Consider the following 24,597-nt stretch of genomic DNA (forward strand, 5'->3'; position numbering starts at 1 on the left):
TTCCCAGGTCGCTAGGTGCCCAATATGCTACTGGAGATCAGTGGAGAAATAACTCCAGAAAGAATGAAGGGATGGAGCCAAAGCAAAAACAGTACCCAGTTGCGGATGTGACTGGTGATAGGAGCAAGGTCCGATGCTGTAAAGCGCGATATTGCATAGGAATCTGGAATGTTAGGTCCATGAATCAAGGCAAATTGGAAGTGGTCAAACAGTAGATGGCGAGAGTGAACGTTGACTTTCTTGGAATCAGCAAACTAAAATGGACTCGAATGGGTCAATTAACTCAGATGACCATTATATCTACTCCTGCAGGCAGGAATCCCTTAGAAGAAATGGAGTAGCCATCATGGTCAACAAAAGATTCCGGAATGCAGTACTTGAATGCAATCTCAAAAACGGCAGAATGATCTCTGTTCGTTTCCAAGGCAAACCATTCAATATCACAGTAATCCAAGGTTATGACCCAACCAGTAACGCTGAAGAAGCTGAAGTTGAACGGTTCTATGAAGACCTAGAAGACCTTTTAGAACTAACACCCCAAAAAATGTCACTTCCAAAATCTTATTAAATGTCATTTCTAGTAGATGATTAATAAATACACTAGTATTTCTATAGATATCCTGTCATTTATTTAACTTATCAACTTTTTTTTGACACTTCAAGTTTTCAGTTTTTCACTTTCATGAAGTGATACTATGATGAACCTGGTGTACCTAAACCTTTTGTATGTATTTAGTTTTTTCCTTAGGACAAATACCTAGAACTGTAAATGTTAAATTGAATTTTAGGGGGTGGTTATGTAATGATTTTCATTTGTATTGATGAATTACCTTAAGGAAAGATTGCTAATCTATTATCACTAGCAGAGTATGAGAACACTTACTTTCCCATAGTCTTTCAGTATTTTCTAAGAATGTCAACATCATAGCCAGAAAATGTTTCCTTGTCTGAATTTATATTTTCAGATTATAAGTGAGATTATTTAATAGGTATATTGGTCAATTTATTTCTTTTATTCATTGCTTTTACCCATGTTCCTATTGTGTGATTTTTTTCCCTTTTCAATATGTAATGATTCTTTATATATTAAAATCTTTAATTCTTTGTTATGTATTTTATAAATTTTCCTTCTATTTTCATGTGTGAAACTTGATAATTTTTATGTATCTATCAATTGTTTTTTTTTTTTCTTTTATGGTTCCTGCCTTTGGAGTTATGCATAGAAAGCCTTCCCTTCAAAGATTAGTAAATATTGACTCTGTTTCTTTTTAATATTTTATATCTTACATTTAAATTTTAATACACCTGAGATTTACTTTATTCTAGAATATGAGGGGTATTCCTCCTAAGTCATTAACTTGTTATTCTAACACCATTGATCTACTCCACTAATTGAAATACTGCCTTTTTTTTCATTATAGGAACAATTTTTTAACTTTCTGCCAGTAATTTGAGTGTCTCTTTGAGTATAGTTGGAACTGTTAAGTTGGCATAGATGGGGCATCCGATCTGTAGAGAAATGATAACTTTTCCTCTTTGGAATCTCAAGAAACAAAAGGAAATGTTAGAATATATAAAAAATTACAGCATCTTCTCTGAAAAATAGCAAACTAAAAGAAAAAGGAAAACAGAGTAGGAATATTTGTAATTCATAACAAAGGGCTGTTGCTGCTGCTGCTGCTGCTGCTGCTGCTGCTAAGTTGCTTCAGTCGTGTCTAACTCTGTGCGACCCCATAGACGGCAGCCCACCAGGCTCCCCCGTCCCTAGGACTCTTCAAGAAAGAACACTGTAGTGGGTTACCATTTCCTTCTCCAATGCATGAACGTGAAAAGTGAAAGTGAAGTTGCTGAGTCCTGTCCGACTCTAGGTGACCCCATGGACTGCAGCTTACCAGGCCCCTCCATCCACGGGATTTTCCAGGCAAGAGTACTGGAGTGGGTTGCCAGTGCATTCTCCAGAACAAAGGAATAATTACATACAAATAATACCTTCAAATTTGTATGAAATACATCGAGATCTCTACAGGTAAGATGGGCAGAGAATGGAAACAGACAAGACGAGTTACAGATAGTTGACAAACTGTGGGGAAAATATTTTTCCTGATCAGTAGTCAAGTGCAAAATAACCTAATAGTTAAAAACATTAAACACACAAATTAAAAACACAGAAAGTTTTTACAAATTTAATGCTTTAAGAACATTAACATCAACTAATTGTTGATAAAGTTGTATTCAGTTGAAATGCTGATGATATTATAAATTGGGACAACACTTTAGCAAAGTAATACAACGATTTGTCCTAAGAATTGTACATATGTTTGTTCTATTAGACTCAGTAACTCCAGATCTGAGAATTTATTGTGAGAACATCACTTAATAGAGGTAAAAAGCTACAAGGGTGACAGCATCTATTTTAAAGCTGCTTATCATAGTAAAATTTGTAAACAATATAAGCACCTGAATGCAAAGTTCCAAAGAATAGCAAGAAGAGTAAGAAAGCCTTCCTCAGTGATCAATGCAAAGAAATAGAGGAAAACAACAGAATGGGAAAAACTAGAGATCTCTTCAAGAAAATTAGAGATACCAAGGGAACATTTCATGCAAAGATGGGCTCGATAAAGGACAGAAATGGTATGGACCTAACAGAAGCAGAAGATATAAATAAGAGGTGGCAAGAATACACAGAAGAACTGTACAAAAAAGATCTTCACGAGCCAGATAATCACGATGGTGTGATCACTCACTTAGAGCCAGACATCCTGGAATGTGAAGCCAAGTGGGCCTTAGAAAGCATCACTACGAACAAAGCTAGTGGAGGTGATGGAATTCCAGTTGAGCTATTTCAGATCCTGAAAGATGATGCTGTGAAAGTGCTGCACCCAATATGCCAGCAAATTTGGAAAACTCAGCAGTGGCCACAGGACTGGAAAAGGTCAGTTTTCATTCCAATCCCAAAGAAAGGCAATGCCAAAGAATGCTCAAAGTATTGCACAACTGCACTCATCTCACACGCTAGTAAAGTAATGCTCAAAATTCTCCAAGCCAGGCTTGAGCAATAAATGAACTGTGAACTTCCTGACATTCAAGCTGGTTTTAGAAAAGGCAGAGGAACCAGAGATCAAATTGCTAACATCTGCTGGATCATGGAAAAAGCAAGAGAGTTGCAGAAAAACATCTAATTCTGCTTTATTGACTATGCCAAAGTCTTTGACTGTGTGGATAAGAATAAACTGTGAAACATTCTGAAGGTGATGGGAATACCAGACCACCTGACCTGCCTCTTGAGAAATCTGTATGCCGGTCAGGAAGCAACAGTTAGAACTGGACATGGAACAACAGACTGGTTCCAAATAGGAAAAGGAGTACATCAAGGCTGTATATTGTCACCCTGCTTAATTAACTTCTATGCAGAGTACATCATGAGAAATGCTGGACTGGAAGAAACACAAGCTAGAATCAAGATTGCCGGGAGAAATATCAATAATCTAATGACCTCAGATATGCAGATGACACCACCCTTATGCAGAAAGTGAAGAGTAACTAAAACGCCTCTTGATGAAAGTGAAAATGGAAAGGGAAAAAGTTGGCTTAAAGCTCAACATTCAGAAAACGAAAATCATAGCATCCGGTCCCATCACTTCATGGGAAATAGATGGGGAAACAGTGGAAACAGTGTCAGACTTTATTTTTCTGGGCTCCAAAATCACTGCAGATGGTGACTGCAGCCATGAAATTAAAAGACGCTTACTCCTTGGAAGGAAAGTTATGACCAACCTCGATAGCATATTCAAAAGCAGAGACATTACTTTGCCAACAGAGGTCCGTCTGGTCAAGGCTGTGGTTTTTCCTGTGGTCATGTATGGATGTGAGAGTTGGACTGTGAAGAAGGCTGAGCGCCGAAGAATTGACGCTTTTGAATTGTGGTGTTGGAGAAGACTCTTGAGAGTCCCTTGGACTGCAAGGAGATCCAACCAGTCCATTCTGAAGGAGATCAGCCCTGGGATTTCTTTGGCAGGAATGATGCTAAAGCTGAAACTCCAGTACTTTGGCGACCTCATGTGAAGAGTTGACTCATTGGAAAGGATTCTGATGCTGGGAGGGATTGCGGGCAGGAGGAGAAGGGGACGACAGAAGATGAGATGGCTGGATGGCATCACTGACTCGATGGACGTAAGTCTGAGTGAACTCCGGGAGTTGGTGATGGACAGGGTGGCCTAGTGTGGTGGGATTCATGTGATTGCAGAGTCGGACACAACTGAGCAACTGAAGTGACTGAAGTAATATAATGTATATTGGTGAGCCCCAAGGTCTCAGGATTCTGGTGAGTGGATGGAGTAGGCAGTTTTACAGTATGGTTCAGGATAACTTTTATTACAAGATATCATACATACAAATGAAATGTATCTGTGTGTGTGTGTGTATATATATGTGTGTGTGTATATATATATATATATATATATATATATATATATATATATATAGGCTCTTTCTTTCAATGAAGAATAACAAAGTGACATGTATATATGACCCAGCTGAAGAAAAAGAACATTACCAGGACCTTGGGAGCTCCCTGCATGTATATGTATCACTGTCCATCTTCCCTTCCTTTCCCATGCCATAAGCATTATGACACACTGCTTTAACTGTTCTCTTGGTTTTTTTTTTTTTTTGAAGTGTTTTTTTTATTACATGTTTATATCCCCAAGTCATATGTTGTTAGTTTTTTCTGTTTTTGACACTTGTCAAAAATTCTGTTTTTTTCCGTGACATGCTTTCCTTCATAAATGTTATGCTTGTGAGATTCATCTGTATAGATTCATTTAGTGGTAACCCCCCTTTCTCTACCCACAGCTGTTAGTATTTTGTAGTATTCTAGGATTGCAAATCTTCAACTTCAGTAGGTCATGCATATTCACCAAGATGATTTTATTTATTTGCCCTTCAGTTTTCATCTTTTCAAGCCCCTGTCTCCCTTAGGAAATATATAATGTCATAAACATACTCACACATTTACGACACAATAAGATCATCAAGTATGTGTTTTTCTGCAACTTTTCAATACATAATTCTCACCTTTCTTTTCATTGCAGTAGTTTTATCTTATCTAGCACACAGACTGTATTTAACTTTTGTACGGTATATAGTTCGGTCCGAGGCAGAAGAGAAGGAGAGACTACCTCAACGGAAGTAGGTTACCTTTATTCAGGCAAGGAGGGTGACAGTCGGCCTAACAACCAGGTTGAGATGACTGAGATGTCAAAGAGAGACTAGGCCTGTGATCCTTCCCTTTTAGATTTGGCTGCTTTCTTGCTCATAATATCATTCACCTTTTTCCTCTAGACTGTCTTTCCTATAAACTGAAATATATATCTAAAGGCTTGGTGGATTCAAGGTTAACATTTTTGGCTAGAACATCTTTGGTGATACAGATATCATGTTGAATCATACCAGAAGACACAAAATATCTGGTTGATCCACTGTGAGTGTTGCTAAGATTGACCCAGGATTAGGATGATGACAATATGATGCCTCCATTGTATGGATGTATTTTTCCCTTGTGTATTGAAAATAATCTGTATGTTGCTTCTGGCACTATGCAAAAAACATTGTTTGATACCAGCTATTCACTGCATTGTTTTAAAATTGATTGGTATTCCTTATATGAATAAGTGTTTTCATTAGGACTTAGAAAATGATGTTTTTGTTTAGGTCTTTGATTCCTTCTACATTTAATAGCTACCACTGAATGCCAGTTTCTTAATTTACAAAAAGGAACATACCTTTATAGCATTATTGTGCTGTGCTAAGTTGCTTCAGTTGCCTATGACTCTTTGTAAACACAGGGACCATAGCTCGCCAGGCTTCTCTGTCCATGGGATTCTCCAGACAAAAATATTGGAGTGGGTCGTCATGACCTTCTCCAGGGGATCTTCCTGACCCAGTGATTGAACCTGCCATTTTATTGTCTCCTGCATTTTCAGGTTGGTTCTTTACCACTAGCGCCACCTGGGAAGCCCTTTATAGCATTATTGGTATCTACCAATAAGTACCTATTTCCAAGATTCAAGTCATTTGGGAAACTGAATTAATTGTAAGATTACTTAATTGAGATGGACAAAGAGATTTAGATTTCCTGTAGCAGGATAGTACTTAAGAGCACAGACTCTGGGCCCAGACTAGATAGGTTCCGATATTAACTTTGCCATTTACTGGGTATGTGGCTTTGGGTACAGTACTTAAGCCCTGTTGTCTGTTTTCCCATCCTTTACTGCCTAATGTATACCTGTAGACAAAGAATAGTAAGTAAAGGAAAAAATGAAAAAAAAAAAAAAATTAGGGGTTGGGTTATGGGTGAGTAAAATATTTTCCTTAGCATTGTGTCATATTTGCAGTGTAAGAGAGAAATGAAAAAGAAAAGTCATGCTGATTTTTAGATGTTTTTAATGTGTATTTTCAAGTGCAAGATCATTGACAAATGACTGACAAACCTTTTACATTGATTTTGGTTTATCTCTCTCATTACAGTGTTTTAGAAATTCTTAATGCAATAAAATTGTTATTTTCATTAGATAAAATTTTATGTTTTGTTTTATTTTAGTAAACTCAGTGTAATCACTGTTCAGCTTTTTAATAAATAGTATAAAATATTATCCTCAAGGTTTTCTCAATGAAATGTAGCCAATTTTCTCTTAAATACATAAGACTACGTGTAAAACTTAATTTGAAGTGGTTTACCTCAAGGAATGATATATAGTAACAAATTCATAGGCTCTTTCAAAATTTAGTTCATAAGGATCATAAGGTTTTTCTCTCTACTTTTTAAAAAATGGATTTCATGAAAGGATTCGTATAAGGAAGAAAGGTTATTTGTTGCATGATTTTGTAACATTCTTGGGATAAGCACAATCTCTCTTATCATCTATTTTAGTCTTATAGCTTTATAAGTAATACACTAAAGGTCATTTTTCTTCTGTGACACCTAAGTAAAATACGTTCTGAACAAGAGACTTTATTTTCCTTATCACAAGTTAAATATTGCTATTAAATTTGAAGAGAGCTCAGCTGGGATATACTTTGCTCTGAAAGATGATTTTAGTCATTTAAATTGATAAAATTTAAATTGATAAAACAGAAATACTAGCATTAAGAAAATTAAGTGAAAATTAATTGTAATTGAATCTGTTTATTTCCTGGTATGAAATAGGTCTTTGTCAAATATTATATTACTTAGTAAAACTTTCATTAAGAGATTGAGTTGATATAGTTTTCTCAAAGAACAAAATACTAAATGTCAGTTTTCCAAGGGATTATTTTATTTCATAGACTCAGCCTTTCATTATGTCACTAAATTTCATATTAAATTTTATTTTTTAAATGTTTTATTATGGCCAGTTTCAAACTTAAAAAAAAGAGAATAATAAAACCCCTCATGTACCAGTTTCCCAGTTTCAACTGTTATCAATTTATGGCCTATCTCTTTCATTTGGTACCATCCACCTTCTCATTTCAGCTTCCAATCCTGGATTATTTTAATGAAAATCCTATATGTCATATTGTTCTCCATCTGTAAATATTTCAATATGTATCTAAAGGATAAGGGCTTACCTTTTTAAAAATAACTACAGTTCTTTTGGACTGGGCTTCCCAGGTGGCCTAGTGGCAAAGAATTCACCTGCCAATGCAAGGGATGCAGATTCAATCCCTGGGTTCGAAAGATCACCTGGAGAAGGAAATGGTAGCCCACTCCAGTATTCTTGCCTGGGAAATTCCATGGAGATAGGAGCCTGGTGGGCTACAGTCTTTGGGGTCGCAAAGAGTTGGACATGACTGAGCACTCACTTACTCACTCCCAATTGTTACTCCTCCATGCAGGAATTTATCTAGGACAGTTTTTCATTTTCCTGAGTTCATAGGGCCCAACTCCATCTCCACTTTCTCACCTCTAGCATTCCCAGGGGTACCTTGGCACTCATCCACAGCTTAGAGTCTGTAATGTCCCCTCCCACTTGCTGCTGTTATTCTCAGAATGACCTCCCAAGCTTCAGTGAGTACCTGATTTTGGGGTTTTCTGGCCATCAATGCTGTCACAGATTTCTTTGTCTTCCGGTCATTTTCCTTGTACAGTTTCTGATACCAGGCGGATCTTACAGCTATTGAAGTTTCCTAATGACCCACTTGTATTTGGGAGTTCATCACAATATTTTGTCACCTATCTTTGTTGTAGATCTTGTCCCTGGGTGTTTGGTTTTGGTATCCTGGTTGCACTGTCTATTTTTATGGGGGTCTTAGGGGGAGATTCAGAAATTTTGCTCCTAATGCCATCTTCCCTGAATCCTGTTTTTAAGTTCAAGCCATTTGCATAAGAACAGAGGCCAAGTTGTTGATCTGTCATTAACATTCACCTTTGAGAACTTGCAACAAACCTTACAGATCACTTGCTTCTAGTGCTTCATTTTATCTATAAGGATATTTATAAGGAAGCTGAATTCCAGAAAGGTTAAGTGACTTTTCAGATATTTACTATAAGCCTGAAAACAAGAATCCAGTTTTCCTAATATTGAAACGGTGCTCTTATTCAGTCAGTTCAGTTGCTCAGTCATGTCCGACTCTTAGCGACCCCATGGACTACAGCAGGCCAGGCTTCCCTGTCCATCACCAACTCATGGTTGGTTAAACTCATGTCCATTGAGTTGATGATACCATCCAGCCATCTCATCCTCTGTCGTCCCCTTCTCCTTGTGGCTCAGCTGGTAAAGACTCCACCTGTAATGCAGGAGACCTGGGTTTGATCCCTGGGTTGGGAAGATGCCCTGGAGAAGGGAAAGGTTACCCACTCCAGTATTCTGACCTGGAGAATTCCATGGACTGTATAGTTCATGGGGTCACAAAGAGTTGGACACGACTGAGTGAATTTCACTTCACAGTGCTCTTATTAGATGTTCCTAAAAATACACATGAACAAAGCTAGTGGAGGTGATGGAATTCCAGCTGAGCTATTTCAAACCCTGAAAGATGATGCTGTTAAAGTGCTGCACTCGATATACCAGCAAAATTGGAAAGCTCAGCAGTGGCCACAGGACTGGAAAAGGTCAGTTTTCATTGCAATCCCAAAGAAAGACAATGCCAAAGAATGTTAAAACTACCACACAATTGCAGTAGTTTGAACTTATCTCACACACTAGCAAAGTAATGTGAAAATTCTCCAGGCTAGGCTTCAACAGTAGGTGAACCAAGAACTTTCAGATGTTCAAGCTGAATTTAGAAAAGGCAGAGGAACCAGAGATCAAATTGTCAGCATCCACTGGATAATCGAAAAAGCAAGAGAATTTCAGAAAAATATCTACTTCTACTTCATTGTTTATGCTTAAGCCTTTGACTCATAACAAACTGTGGAAAATTCTTCAAAAGATGGCAATACCAGACCACCTGACCTGCCTTCTGAGAAATCTGTATGCAAGTCAAGAAGCAACAGTTAGAACTGGACATGGAACAATTGATTGTTTCAAAATTGGGAAAAGAGTACTGTAAGGCTCTATGTTGTCACCTTGCTTGTTTAACTTATGTGCAGAGTACATCTTGCAGAATGCCAGACTGTATGAAGCACAAGCTGGAATCAAGATTGCTGGGAGATATATCAATAACCTGAGATATACAGATGAAACCACTCTGATGGGAGAAAGCAAAGAGGAACTAAAGAGCTCCTGATGAAAGTGAAAGAGGAGGGTGAAAAAGTTGGCTTAAAATTCAGCATTCAAAGAACTAAGATTATGGCATCCAGTCCTATCACTTCATGGCAAATAGGTGGGGAAACAATGGAAAGAGTGACAGACTTTATTTTCTTGGGCCCTAAAATCGCTGCAGATGGTGATTACAGCCATGAAATTATTATTATTTTTTTAAATTTTATTTTATTTAACTTTATAATATTGTATTGGTTTTGCCATATATCAAAATGAATCTGCCACAGGTATACATGTGTTCCCCATCCTGAACCCTCCTCCCTCCTTCCTCCCCATACCATCCCTCTGGGTCGTCCCAGCGCACCAGCCCCAAGCATCCAGTATCGTGCATCGAACCTGGACTGGCGACTCGTTTCATATGTGATATTATACATGTTTCAATGCCATTCTCCCAAATCATCCCACCCTCTCCCTCTCCCACAGAGTCCAAAAGACTGTTCTATACATCAGTGTCTCTTTTGCTGTCTCGTATACAGGGTTATTGTTACCATCTTTCTAAATTTCATATATATGCATTAGTATACTGTATTGGTGTTTTTCTTTCTGGCTTACTTCACTCTGTATAATTGGCTCCAGTTTCATCCATCTCACTAGAACTGATTCAAATGTATTCTTTTTAATGGCTGAGTAATACTCCATTGTGTATATGTACCATAGCTTTCTTATCCATTCATCTGCTGATGGACATCTAGGTTGTTTCCATGTCCTGTGCAGCCATGAAATTAAAAGACACTCCTGGAAAAAAAAGCTATGACCAATCTAGACAGCATATTAAGAAGCAGAGACAATACTTTGCCTGCAGAGCTCCATAGAGTAAAAGTTATCATTTTTCCAGTAGTCATGTATGGATGTGAGAGTTGGACCATAAACAAAGCTGAGTGCTGAAGAATGCCAGCTATCTATGGCATTCTGACTGTAGAATGGTTGACGTTGACTTCTTGGGCAACCTCTTGTGTAGTTGTAAGAGGATCAGCTTCAGTGATGGCTCCTGGTTGTTGTCAGCTTCCCATGGCTGACTACCGTGCTCCTCATCTTCATGGCTCTTGTTTCCTTTGCAAAACTTCTTGAACTACCACTGCATTGTACATTCATTAGCAGTTCCTGAGTCAAATGCCTTGTTCATGTTGTGAATTGTCTCTGGTACTTTACTACCCATTTTTAACTTGAATAAAAAAAATAGCTCAAATGTGCTTTTTGTCTAACATTTCTGGAGTGTAAAATAAATACAAAATAAACAGCAAGTAATGTTAGCAAAAAAACATAAAGTGAGAAATGTGTATTAAGATGATGTATAACATAGCCACATTTATTTAAGAATGTATTCCAGTATGAAACAGGAAAATTCAACAATGCAAAACTGCGATTACTTTTGTACCAACCTAATAACTCTAACTAGATAACTTCAGGTTTGTTATTGAAGGGATAGGAAGAGAAAGGAAGGGAACTGGCATTTATTGAATATAAGCAACATGCTTGGAGACCCTGTGTAAGGTGTTTTATATCATTTTTACCATATTCCTCCCTGTACCCCTATGAAATATATTATTAGCCCCATATTATGGTTGAATAACATTGTACTTGTATATTTGTACTCAAAGTTTTTACAGTGTATTTCCAGTGTAATGCTGTGTGAGTTGACCCTGATCTAAGGTGTAAAAGTCGCTCAGTCATGTCTGACCCTTTGCGACCGCATGGACTATACAGTCCATGGAATTCTCCAGGCCAGGGTAGCCTTTCCCTTCTCTAGGGGATCGTCCTAATCCAGGGATTGAACCCAGGTCTCCTGCATTGCAGGCCTATTCTTTACCAGCTGAGCCACCAGGGAAGCTGATCTAAGGTATTTGTTTCTAACTCATGTCTGGCTTTCCCTTGTGGGAGAGATTGTATAATTCATTGTAAGCATATGTATATTCCATATAAAAATGCCTCACAGGGATGTGTGAATTTGAGTAATGATTCAGAAGTAAGTAGTTCACTTTTTATGGTGCCAAGTCTTAAAAAAAAACATTGTTTTGAAATTAGTCAAGGGTTTAAAAGCTATAAAAATTGAGCTTATAAATATTAATTTAAACAAAACCAGCAGTTACGTATTTTGCTAAATTGTAAGTAAGACCAAAAGGTTTAATTATGTTAACTTTTCCAAAACAGGAATTTAAGAAATGTGAAAGCTAAAGCTCCAGTTTTATGCAAATTCATCCTTCATGCTGTGACTAGAGGTATTTTTCTGAAATGCTGATGATTTGATCTTGTTCTTAAGGCTAAAATCTTAGACTCCCTGTTGCTTACAGGTTCAAGTTCAGACACCACAGTTTGGCTCCAGCTACACTATGTGGCATTATTTTTTGATACTCTCTTCCTTCACCCTTTGCCAAGAATATTCCCTTCCACTTTCTTCTACAGTTTTCAGTTGAGTTATTATAGATCTGAAAGACTGAGCTGGTTTGTGTCCTCTGCTCTTCAGAGCTTTTCCATGACTACCCTTTACAGAGGGAATGCTTCTTTCCTTCGTGTTCCTTTAACAGTTTTAATTATATTTATTATTTTAAATCTTTTAAATTCTTGTTGTTTAGACTCTGAGGTCTTTTAGGCTAGAAATTACCTTTATCTATTTTTTTTTTCCTATCTGTCACAGTCTGTTCTGTCCCCCCCTTTCCCCATTACCTTATCTCTTTCTTCTCTTTCTTCAAACAAATGTTTATAGAGAATCTACTGTGTGCCTCCTCTGTTCAAGGCACTTGGTGTTTATTGAATGAGTGGGAAGAAGTATGAAATCCTGGCCAGGAAAACTTTAGCTGTGTTGTTAGCTTGTTGTTTTAATCATTTTAAGCATGAGGATAATAGGCTCTTGCCATTTAACATTGGAATGGTCTATTGCTTTCACCAACTTGTGTGAGACTATTAAGGGAAAACACAAATGATGGTCATTTTCGTTTTGTGTGATTTGGATTCAGATCAGTATTGAAATCCGTTCTTGGCTTTACTTTGTCAGTAGAGACATGTCTTCTGACAATGTTGATTGCAGCGTTGGAAATAACCACATGCCTATTTGCCAATCCAAGGTAACAGCTAATTTGAGCCAGATAGAGAAGAGTAATTTTATTACTGTTTGCCATTGGAGTTGGCATCTGGTAAAAATGGGTGTATGTTTGGAGTAGTATTTAGGTGAAAATGTACTGCTTCTAAAATACCTCTCTGAAGAGAATAAAAGTAGGTATTCTTTATAGAGCAAATACCCTCTGCTAACAATTAACAATCCTCCAAGGCAGATGGTGGTATTTCCATTGATGGATGAAGAACTAAAGGCCTGAGGTTGCAGAGCTAGTTAAGCAGCAAAACTAAAATTCAAACTTGGCTCTGTCTGACTGGAACCATTCCTCTTTCATTATGTTACCATCCTGCCCTTACATCCTCATTCTCAGACTCAAGTCCAAATTGGAAAGAGTGAATTTATCATGGTAATTTGAATTTGTGATACTGAATTACTGAATTGCTTGATCTTTGGCAAGTAATTTAACATTTCTCATCCCATTTTTTTTCACATGGATAATACTGCTTCCCTCCCAGGGTTATCAGATCAGATCAGATCAGATCAGTCACTCAGTCGTGTCTGACTCTTTGCGACCCCATGAATCGCAGCACGCCAGGCCTCCCTGTCCATCACCAACTCCCGGAGTTCGCTGAGACTCACATCCATCGAGTCAGTGATGCCATCCAGCCATCTCATCCTCTGTCGTCCCCTTCTCCTCCTGCCCCCAATCCCTCCCAGCATCAGAGTCTTTTCAAATGAGTCAACTCTTCACATGAAGTGGTCAAAGTGCTGGAGTTTCAGCTCTAGCATCAGTCCTTCCAGTGAATATTCGGGACTGGTTTCCTTTAGGATGAATTGGTCGGATCTCCTTGCAGTCCAAAGGACTCTCAAGAGTCTTCTCCAACACCACAGTTCGAAAGCATCAATTCTTCGGCACTCAGCCTTCTTCACAGTCCAACTCTCACATCCATACATGACCACAGGAAAAACCATAGCCTTGACTAGACGGACTTCTGTTGGCAAAGTAATGTCTCTGCTTTTTTGGTCATAACTTTCCTTCCAAGGAGTAAGCGTCTTTTAAATTCATGGCTGCAGTCACCATCTGCAGTGATTTTGGAGCCCAGAAAAAGAAAGTCTGACACTGTTTCCACTGTTTCCCCATCTATTTCCCATGAAGTGGTGGGACCGGATGCCATGATCTTCGTTTTCTGAATGTTGAGCTTTAAGTCAACTTTTTCACTCTCCACTTTCACTTTCATCAAGAGACTTTTGAGTTCCTCTTCACTTTCTGCCATAAGGGTGATGTCATCTGCATATAATGAAGAATAAGTGATTATTCTGATGTATATGAAAATACATTGTGAATCATAAAGCCCTGTGCTGATATTTGGTGGTATATTATTAATGCTGTCTTTATTACACACATAAACACACTAATTCTGCTTCCTGAATATTTCTTTGCTGTTGTCCTTTGTAACTAAGCCACTTAGTCAGTCACTGTTGGTCACTCAGTCATGTCCAACTCTTTGAGACCCCATGGACTGTAGCCCACCAGGCTCCTCTGTCCATGGAATTCTTCAGGCAGGAATACTGGACTGGGTAGCCATTCCCTTTTCCAGGGGATCTTGCTGATCCAGGGATCGAACCCAGGTCTCCTGCATTGCGGGCAGATTCTTTCTCATCTGAGCCACCAGGGAAGCCCACTAAACCACTTAGCAGCCTGTAAAGTAGCATAGTGACTGCATTTCTTTAAAAAGAAAACTTATTTTTTATGTATAAAGAGTTTATGTATACATGTTTATGTATAAAGAGTTAAGGTAAAACGTTAGAATGATACAGTTTTTACCGTTATGAAGAACTAAGCGTACTTAGCTTTTTAGAATTTTCATTTCTTCCTCCTATTTCTTTCTACACTATAAACTTTCACTTTTTTTCCTTTGAATTATATCTTAAGTTAAGGTTGCAACTTTATAATGGCTTATTTCCAATAATTGATATTTAATGGCTATATCTACTACATTTGGTCAGAACGTCTCTTTTGAACTAAACATTTTATACCCACAAAGTGCCCAGCACTGGAAAACTAGTTCTTCCATGAATGCAAATGCAGCTTTTGTTTAATGTGATTTTTAACTAGAAATTGGCTACATCGGTTGCTTCCATATGCTTGTTGCTTTTTTACATAAAGAAGATAAGCATTCTCTTTTCTTGAAATCTTTGATGGTTAATGTTTTGTTTAAACTGTTGCCAGAAGGATGCTGTTTCTTTTCTACTAGGTAAAAATTCAAGAGGACCATGGTATCTCATTGTAGTGAAAGAGTCAGTAGCATCACTATAGAATTTCACTAAACTAGCTTTGTTCATCTGACTGATGTAAAATATTTTAGCCTCTGTTGAAATGGTAGCTCTTATGATAAAAAGTTATGGAAGAGTCTTGAATTTATAACATAGAGTGGTAACTAGCTGATGTAGCTGAACATCTGGATTTTTTTATTATAAAATTATCTTTGGTAAATATTTTTTGGTATTGGTATTAATAATAGTAATATATATTTCCCTTTATGATAACAAAGGGGCTTCCCTGGTGGCTCAGATGGTAAAGAGTCGGCCTGCAGTGCAGGAGACCCAGGTTTAATCCCTGGGTCAGGAACATCTCCTGGAGAAGGAAATGGCTACCCACTCCAGTATTCTTGCCTGGAAAATCCCGTGGACGGAGGAGACTGGCAGGCTACAGTCCATGGGGTCACAAAGAGTCGGGCACGACTGAGCGACTTCACTTTCACTTTATGATAACAAACTTTATGATATGGCTTAATTTAATTTCAAAACAATAATGTTCTTATCAAACTACTGTATTAAGCAGAAGTGAAATAATGTATCATGTAAATGACCTTTTTAAAAATTAGTTAGCCTATTGCTTAAACTGAAAAATATATACCATTACCCCTAAGAGACAATGTGACTTGAAGTTAGATTTATGTTAAAATTTCAACTCTAGAGCTTTTTTTCTAAGCATTGGGCAGCAGGTTAACCAGTTTGCACCCCAGTTTCTTCTTCATCTCTAAAATGTGTATGCAGATCCTTTTCTGTCAGTGCATTTGAGAGAATCCGATCAGCTAATATGTGAATATAGTTTCTGAAACAAAGTGCTTGTATGAACAATATTTTGACAGTTGCTCATTTATGGTACGGAGAAGGCAATGGCACCCCACTCCAGTACTCTTACCTGGAAAATCCCATGGGTGGAGGAGCCTGGTAGGCTGCAGTCCATGGGGTCGTGAAGAGTCGGACACAACTGAGCGACTTCCCTTTCACTTTTCACTTTCATGCATTGGAGAAGGAAATGGCAACCCACTCCAGTGCTCTTGCCTGGAGAATCCCAGGGTGGGGGTGCCTGGTGGGCTGCCATCTATGGGGTCGCACAGAGTCGGACACAACTGAAGTGACTTAGCAGTTAGCATTTATGGTAATTGGCAGATAAAAAGAATTTAAGTACTTGAGTTTTAAAACATCTCCCTTCCACATGATAAAATTTTCAGTATTACTAGTATATGTTCAAGAAGCATCATTCAAGTATAATATAAACTTTATAATTTTGAATACAAGAATGAGCCTCTTTTGTTAAACTCTTCTATACAACAGTGGTATGAATTGAACATTTTTTGTGCTTTATATATAGATATATATATTTTTTTCTACATCCTAAATGATACAGGTGTATGTTTTTATAGGTTTGCCTGAATCCATCATTGCAGCTGCATGTTCAAGAAGTGGCCAGAGGGTTCTGCATGTTGATTCGTAAGTTAATCAGTGGTAGCATTTGATACTTCCTAAATATCTCTATACAAAATTAAAATTTAAATATACATACATATGTGTGTACATATATATGTCCAATATAAACTTTTAAAGTTAGAAAAATTATTAGAATTGTTTAATTTTCACCAAAAACATGGGAAATATATAATGTATGGGTTCTCCTATTATAGTTTGTGAAATAGTGATCTCTTTCCTTTAAATATAAACCAAACGTACCATAACTATTTTTCACATGAGTGATTTTGTTTTTCTAAATGATAATTTTCCACAAGGCTTGGAAACCTCATACTTACCCTTTTAATCATATATGTATGTGGGTATGTAAACCCTGTATATGCTGTTGTATTTTAGATGTGGCATTCGATAGTTGAAGAAATCAGCTAATAGAGTATGTGATTTTCTTGTAAAATCTTAACTACGAGTTTTCTAAAATATCTAGAATTTTGTTTTTTCCCCTTTTCCTTAAATGTGATGATAAAAAGGAAGTAAATGGCAAATTCAACTTTAAGGTAAAGTATAAATCTTTCCATTCCTGCTTCCTTCAGAAACAAATCCTTAACTTTCCACCTACCTATTTAATGCTTTTGACCTTTGTATTTTGGTACTTTAATTGTTCATTAAAATGGAGTAGAAAGGAAACATGAAATAATGACTTATATTTGCTGTTTGATAGTAACAGGTTTTTCAAAATGCCAGAATGCAAATAATAACTAGATTTATTACAGCTTACAGTGCCTTCTCATATATTATCCCATTGCAAGTATGTAGGAATCCAAAAGTGGTATTAATTCATTTACCCTTTCTAAATTTATTTTCAAAATATATTAATTCCCCAGTCATTGAATGAAATTTCTAAATTGAATTACTTTCTGTTCTTAAGTCCTGCCCTTGGAATTCTCTTTCACTGTTATATGCACACACACACCCCACAGTGAACCGCTCAGTCGTGTCTGACTCTGCGACCGTAGCTTGCCAGGCTTCTCTGCCCATGGGGGTTCTCCAGGCAAGAATACTGGAGTGGGTTGCCATGCCCTCCTCCAGGGGATCTTCCTGATCCAGGGATCGAACCTAGGTCTTTTGCATTGCAGGTGGATTCTTTACCATCTGAGCCACCAGGGAAATCTGTTCTGTGTGCAACTGCTGTGTTAATGTCTTATTTCAGTCTTTTTGACATATGGATTCACATGCCAAAAAATGTGCTGCCTTGAATGCTGAGGTACTAGACCAGTATGCTTTAAAAAGGCTTAATAAGAACATAAATCAAATTTATTTCTGATAACATTAATTAACCTAAAACTGAAAATGAAATCTCAAATTTGCCAAAGTTATCTGCTGTGTTTGCACTGTAAGCTACTTCCTATATCAGCTTCTTTACACATGTAATTTAATACCCATCACAGCCAAGTGAGGGTGGTGTTATCCTAATTTAACAAATAGGAAATGTGGGGCATAGTGAGGTTAAGTAATAATTCTAACTTTACCCAGCTAGTGCATGTCTTTTTCTAAAACCCAAGATCTTCCCAGAATTAAGAATATTTTATAAATCACATAGGGTTTACTGATAATATAAAATAAATTTTGATTAGGAATATAAGTTAAATCTAATTTTGATAAGCAGTAGGTCAGAAAGACTTGATAATGTTAAAAACTTATACCTTAAATAGTATTTCAAACTGACAGAACTTTTTCTTCTATTTTAGATCCTCACACTTGGTAGCTTTTGAGAGTTTAGATACATCTAGATATTGATTTATAAGATGGTTTTCTGCTCTATACCACGCTTAAATATTTTCTCATTTTTTTTCATTTTTTCCATTATGGCTCTTCATGTTGCTGTTGCTGTTTGTTGTTCAGTTGCTCAGTCATGTCCTACTCTTTGCAACCTCATGGACTGCAGCATGCCAGGCTTCCCTGTCCTTCACCATCTCCTGGAGCTTGCTCAAACTCCTGTCCATTGAGTCGGTGATGCCATGCAACTATCTCTGTCGTTTTCTTCTCCTCCTGCCTTCAGTCTTTCCCAGCATAAAGGTCTTTCCTAATGAGTTGACTCTCTGCATCAGGTGGCAGTATTGGAGCTTCAGCTTCAGCATCAGTCCTTCTAATGAATATTCAGGATTGATTTCCTTCAGGGTTGACTGGTTTGATCTCCTTGCATCCAAGGGACTCTCAAGAGTCTTCTCCAGCACCCCAGTTCAAAATCATCAATTCTTTGGTACTCAGCCTTCTTTATGGTCCAACTCTCACATCCATACATGACCACTGGAAAAACCATAGCCTTGACTAGATAGACCTTTGTTGACAAAGCAATGTCTCTGCTTTTGAATATGCTATCTAGGTTGGTCAACTTTCCTTCCAAAAGCAAGCATCTTTTAATTTCATGGCTGCAGTCACCATCTCCAGTGATTTTGGAGCCTCCAAAAATAAAGTCTCTCACTGTTTCCATGGTTTCCCCATTTATTTGCCATGAAGTGATAGGACTGGATGCCATGATCTTAGTTTTTTGAATGTTGAATTTTAAGCCAGATTTTTCACTCTCCTCTATCACCTTCATTAAGAGGCTCTTTAGTTCTCTTTGCTGTCTGCCATAAGGTTGGTGTCATCTGCATATTTGAAGTTACTGATATTTTTCTTGGCAATCTTGATTCCAGCTTGTGCTTCATCAAGCCTGGCATTTTCCATGATGTGCTCTGCATATAAATTAAATAAGCAAGGTGATAATATATCTCCTTGATGTACTCTTTTGCCAATTTGGAGCCAGTCTGTTGTTTCATGTCCAGTTCTAAATGCTGCTTCTTGACCTGCATAAAGTTTTCACAGGAGGCAGGTAAGGTTGTCTGGTATTCTCATCTCTTTCAGAATTTTTCAGTTTGTTGTGATCCACAAAAATCAAAGGCTTTGGCATAGTCAATAAAGCAGAAGTAGATGCTCTTCTGGAATTCTCTTGCTTTTTTGATGATCCAGTGGATGATGGCAATTTGATCTCTGGTTCCTCTGCCTTTTCTAAAACCAGCTTGAACACCTGGAAGTTCTCAGTTCATGTACTGTTGAAGCCTAACTTGGAGAATTTTAAGCACTACTTTGCTAGTGTATGAAATGAATGCAGTTGTGTGGTAGTTTGAACATTCTTTGGCATTGCCTTTTTTAGGGATTGGAATGAAAACTGACCTTTTCCAGTCCTATGGCCACTGCTGAGTTTTTCAAATTTGCTGGTGTATTGAATGTAGTACTTTCACAGCATCATCTTTTAGGACTTGAAATAGCTCAGCTGGAATTCCATCACCTCCACTAGCTTTGTTCGTATAGATGCTCCTAAGGCCCACTTGACTTCGCTTTCCAGGATGTCTGGCTCTAGGTGAGTAATCACACCATCATGGTTATCTGGGTCTTGAAGATCTTTTTTTGTATAGTTTTTCTTTGTATTCTTGCCACCTCTTCTTAATATCTTCTGCTTCTGTTAGGTCCATACTGTTTCTGTCCTTTATTGAGCCCATCTTTGCATGAAACGTTCCCTTGGTGTCTCTAATTTTCTTGAAGAGATATCTACTCCTTCCCATTCTATTGTTTTCCTCTATTTCTTTGCACTGATCACTGAGGAAGGCTTTCTTGTCTCTTCTTGCTATTCTTTGGAACTCTGCATACAGATGGGTTTATCTTCCCTTTTCTCCTTTGCCTTTCACTTCTTCATAGGGAAAGGAGAAGAGAAATAGAAGATTCATAGGGAAAGATGATTCAATCTTTCCCATGTCCTTTTATTTCCTTTTTTTTTGTTTTGTTTTAGTTTTCTCCTTTGAGTTTTATTGTGATAAAATTGCCATACAATACTGTGTAAGTGTAAGGTATATAGCGTAATGATTTGACTTACATCATGAAATGATTAGCACAATAATTTCAGTGAGCATTCATCATCTCACATAGGTACAAAATGAAAGAAATAGAAGAAAATTTTCCTTGTGATGTGAAGTCTTAACTTTCATATATAACATAAGGCAGTGTTAAGTTATATTTGCCATGTTGTAGATTATGTCCCTAGTACTTATAAGTATTAGCGATGTAATATCCCCATTGAACCTTTTGACTGCCTTCATACAGTACCCCCTCCCATACCTGCCCCACCTCCAGCCTCTGGCACCAGAAATCTGATACCTCTTTTCCTATGCTAGTCCTTTTATTTGTGCTTTACATCTACAATAGTACCATATATCCCTGTTCCATGTACATAGTTTCCCATACTTTATTAAAAAAAAATAACCTTTAAATTGTAGTTTAAAAAAAAATAACATAAAACTTGCCATCTTAACTATTTCTAAGCATATATAGTTGAATAGTTTTGAGTATATTCCTAATTGTTGTATAGCAGATCTTCAGAACTCTTTTGATGTTATAAACCTGAAACAGTATGCCCATTAAACAACAACTCCTCATTTCTTTTCCCCCCAGCTCCTGGCAACTCTCATTCTGCTTTCTGTCTCCATGAATTTTACTTCTTTAGATACCTCATATAGGCTTCCCAGGTGGTGCTAGTGGTAGACATGAGACAAGGAGTTCAATCCCTGAGTTGGGAAGATTCCCTGGAGGAGGGCACAGCAACCCACTCCAATATTTTTGCCTAGAGATTCCCCATGGAAACAGGAGCCTGGCAGGCTACAGTATGTAGGGTCACATAGAGTCAGACCACTGAAACGACTTAGTACACATGCACACAGATACCTCATATAATGGGAATTAGATATTATTTGTCTTTTTGTAACTGGCTTATTTCAAACAGTATAGTGTCCTCAAGGCTCATCTATTTTGTATCATGTGTTAGAATTTCCTTCCTTTTTAAGATTGAATAATATTCCATTGTATGTTTACCCAATACAACGTATTCTTTAATCTGTTGATAAATGCTTGACTCACTTCCACCTCTGGCACATAGTAAATAATGCTGCTATGAACATGAATGTGCAAATATATCTTCAAGATCCTGCATTTAGTTCTTTTGGATATATACCCAGAATTGGGATTACCAGATCAGATAGTAATTCTATTTTTAAGTGTTTTGAGAAACTGCCATACTATTCTTGATAGCAATGGAAACTTAAAATTCTTACTATTAATTTTTCCTTTTTCTGTTTTTCACTGCTCTGTCTTGGTAGAGATTTGTCTATATTATTAGTCTTTTCAGAGAACCAGGTTTTGCTTTATTGTAACTTTCTTTGGTATCTTTGTTTTCTATCTAATTAATATCTATGCTTATCTTTATTGTTTCCATCCTCCTTTCTTTGGCTTGAGATTGGTCTTGTCCTTTTTCTAACTTCTAGAATTGAATTCTTAGTTCTTTGTATTTTAGCTTTATTTTTAGTGTGTTTATGGTTTTAGCTCCCTCTTAGGATCACAGTAGCTATCTTGTATAAGTTTTAAGTCTTATAGCCATATGATCTCTTTTTTGATTCATTAGTTATTTAGAAATATGTTTTTAAATTTCTAGATACATTTTTTATTTCAATATCTTACTGAATTTATAATTTTGAACACTCGTGACAAAACAGGGAAGTGAGAAAGTAAAGTTCTAGTGTGCCTATTCATTCTTCCTGCCTGCAACCCACTGTTACCTTTTTATGTGTCCTACAATATGCTCGCCAGAAAAAGAGAATGAGGAAAAAATATGTAAGTTTTTATCATGTTTAAATTTGATTCAGTATAGAAAAAAATCAGGATACTGAGTAGTTCCAGCACCATGGATTCCTCATTTTGTCTTTCTATGTCTGTACCCACCTCCTTCCTCTACCTCCCCTATTTCTAGCCTCAGCAACTTGATTTTAGCTGTATAATTTTGTCATTTTGAGGATGAAATTGTACAGTGTACATTTTGGCTTTGGCTTTTTTCACTCAGCATAGTTCATCCAAGTTGTTACTTGGAGATTTATCAGTAGTTTTTTTTCCCCTTTTTTATTACTGAGTAGTATTCTGTATTCTGTATGTATCATAGTTTGTTTAACCATTCACCTGTTGAATGGCATTTGAACTGATTCTAGTTTTTGGCTCTGATAGAATTGTTGTGTTAACATTTATCTATAGGTTTTTGTGTGTGTGAACTTAAGTTTTTATTTTTCGGGGATAAATGCTCAGCAGTTCACTTGCTGGGTCATATGGTAATGGCATGTTTATTTTAGTTTATTAAGAAATGCAGTCTAGTTTTCAGAGTGCCTATACCATTTTACAGTCCCACTAGCAATGTATGAGTGTTCCAGTTTCTGTTATCTTTGACAGCATTTGTTGTTGTTAACTCTTTTTGGTGGGGGATTGAGGAAGGTTCAATTCTGGCTAGTGTGTAGTGATATCTCATTGGGGTTTTACTTCACACTTCCCTAATGTCTAAGGATGTTGGCCAGTTTTCAGGTGCTTATATGGTATCTGTGTATTCTCTTTGATAAAACATCTTCATGTCTTTAGACTGTTTTCAAGTTGGATTGTTTTACTGTTGAGTTTTGAGAGTTTTTCATACATTTCTTACCAAATATAATTTTTAATTATTCTTTTTTGAATAATCAATTTCTAATTTAATTACATTAATGTCAGATAATTAGCTCTGCATGATTTCAGTTATTTAGTGTTTTTGAGAATTGCTTTATGGTTTATAGCTATATGATTCCATGTGACTTAAAAGGTTTTTTTATGTTTTAGTATACTTTGTTTAAAGGAAAAATTGTACATTTTTAGAATGTTTTTATGAGTAAATTTAATGTAGAAATAAAACTAAAAAGGAAAACTTTTGCTGATTGTTGGATATGGAGATCCATCTCTTCATTAGATCAAACTTGTTAATTTTGTTGGTTCAGAATATCTGTTATCTGATTGCTCTATTAATTGGGAGGTGTTTATTAGAAATCACTTTTACTGACTGTGGCATTCTTATTTTTTCTTTATAATTCTATTAATTTTTGCTTTATGTTTTCTTGAGTATTCATAAAAGCATGTAGATTTAGATTTGATGATATCTTTATGTAGTTTACCTTATGTTTTTTCCCCCTGCTAATGCCTTTTGCCTTAAAGTTTGTTTTTTATATTACATAGCAATTTCAGGTTTCCTTGTTTTTTCCCCCAAGATTTCTTCTCTGCCCTTTTATTTTCAGTCTTTCTGCATCTTAATATGTATGCATCTTACAAATAGCATATAAGTAGATTTTACTTTTGGAGAAGACAATGGCACCCCACTCCAGTCTTGCCTGGAAAATCCCGTGAAGAGAGGAGCCTGGTGGGCTGCAGTCCATGGACACGACTGAGGGACTTCACTTTCACTTTTCACTTTCATGCATTGGAGAAGGAAATGGCAACCCACTCCAGTGTTCTTGCCTGGAGAATCCCAGGGACAGGGGAGCCTGGTAGGCTGCCGTCTGTGGGGTCGCACAGAGTCGGACACAACTGAAGCAACTTGGCAGCAGCAGCAGCAGCAACAGATTTTACTTTATTACTTCAGTCTGGCAGTCTGTTTTTTTTTTAACTGAATTTAGTATATTTATCATGATTTACTAATATTTGTATATATTTCTACTCTTATTTGTGTGTTCCCTTTACTGTACCATTCCTTTTTTTTTTTTCTTCTCTTAGCTTTCTGTCTTGTATTGGGTAGAGGTATATTTGTACTTTTTCCCTCTTCACAACTGGATTGGAATTAGAGATGAAATTTCTCTTCCTTTGGTCTAGAATATGCTTAAACTTTTGGCATATATATTCAAATTAAACTTTCAGAGTCATCAAAGTACTCTTTTCAAGCAATACAATGACCACCCCTTGCATATTGCTACCTAGCATTTTGGTAATACTTTGATCTTCTATCTTTTTTATTAATAGTTGATGCGCTGCCCTGGTGTCTCAGATGGTAAAGAATCTGCCTGCAATGTAGGAGACCCAGGTTCGATCCCTGGATTGGGAAGATCCTCTGGAGAAGGGAATGGCTATCCACTCCAGTATTCTTGTCTGGAGAATCCCACATGGACTGAGAAGTCTGCTGGGCTACACTCCATGGGG

General features: G+C 37.0%; 1 protein-coding gene across 3 annotated transcripts in view; it reads left to right on the top strand.

Annotated features, from left to right (window-relative positions):
- The window catches only part of CHM (CHM Rab escort protein), a 249,696-nt gene that overhangs the window by 13,506 nt on the left and 211,593 nt on the right, over positions 1-24,597 (top strand). For all 3 annotated transcript variants that reach the window (XM_061409549.1, XM_061409551.1, XM_061409550.1), the window contains exon 2: positions 16,500-16,566. In XM_061409549.1, the coding sequence (XP_061265533.1) occupies positions 16,500-16,566 (67 nt within the window). The remainder of the gene's footprint in view (positions 1-16,499; positions 16,567-24,597) is intronic.

This window comes from Bos javanicus, chromosome X (assembly GCF_032452875.1).
Source record: "Bos javanicus breed banteng chromosome X, ARS-OSU_banteng_1.0, whole genome shotgun sequence".
Lineage (NCBI taxonomy): Eukaryota > Metazoa > Chordata > Mammalia > Artiodactyla > Bovidae > Bos > Bos javanicus.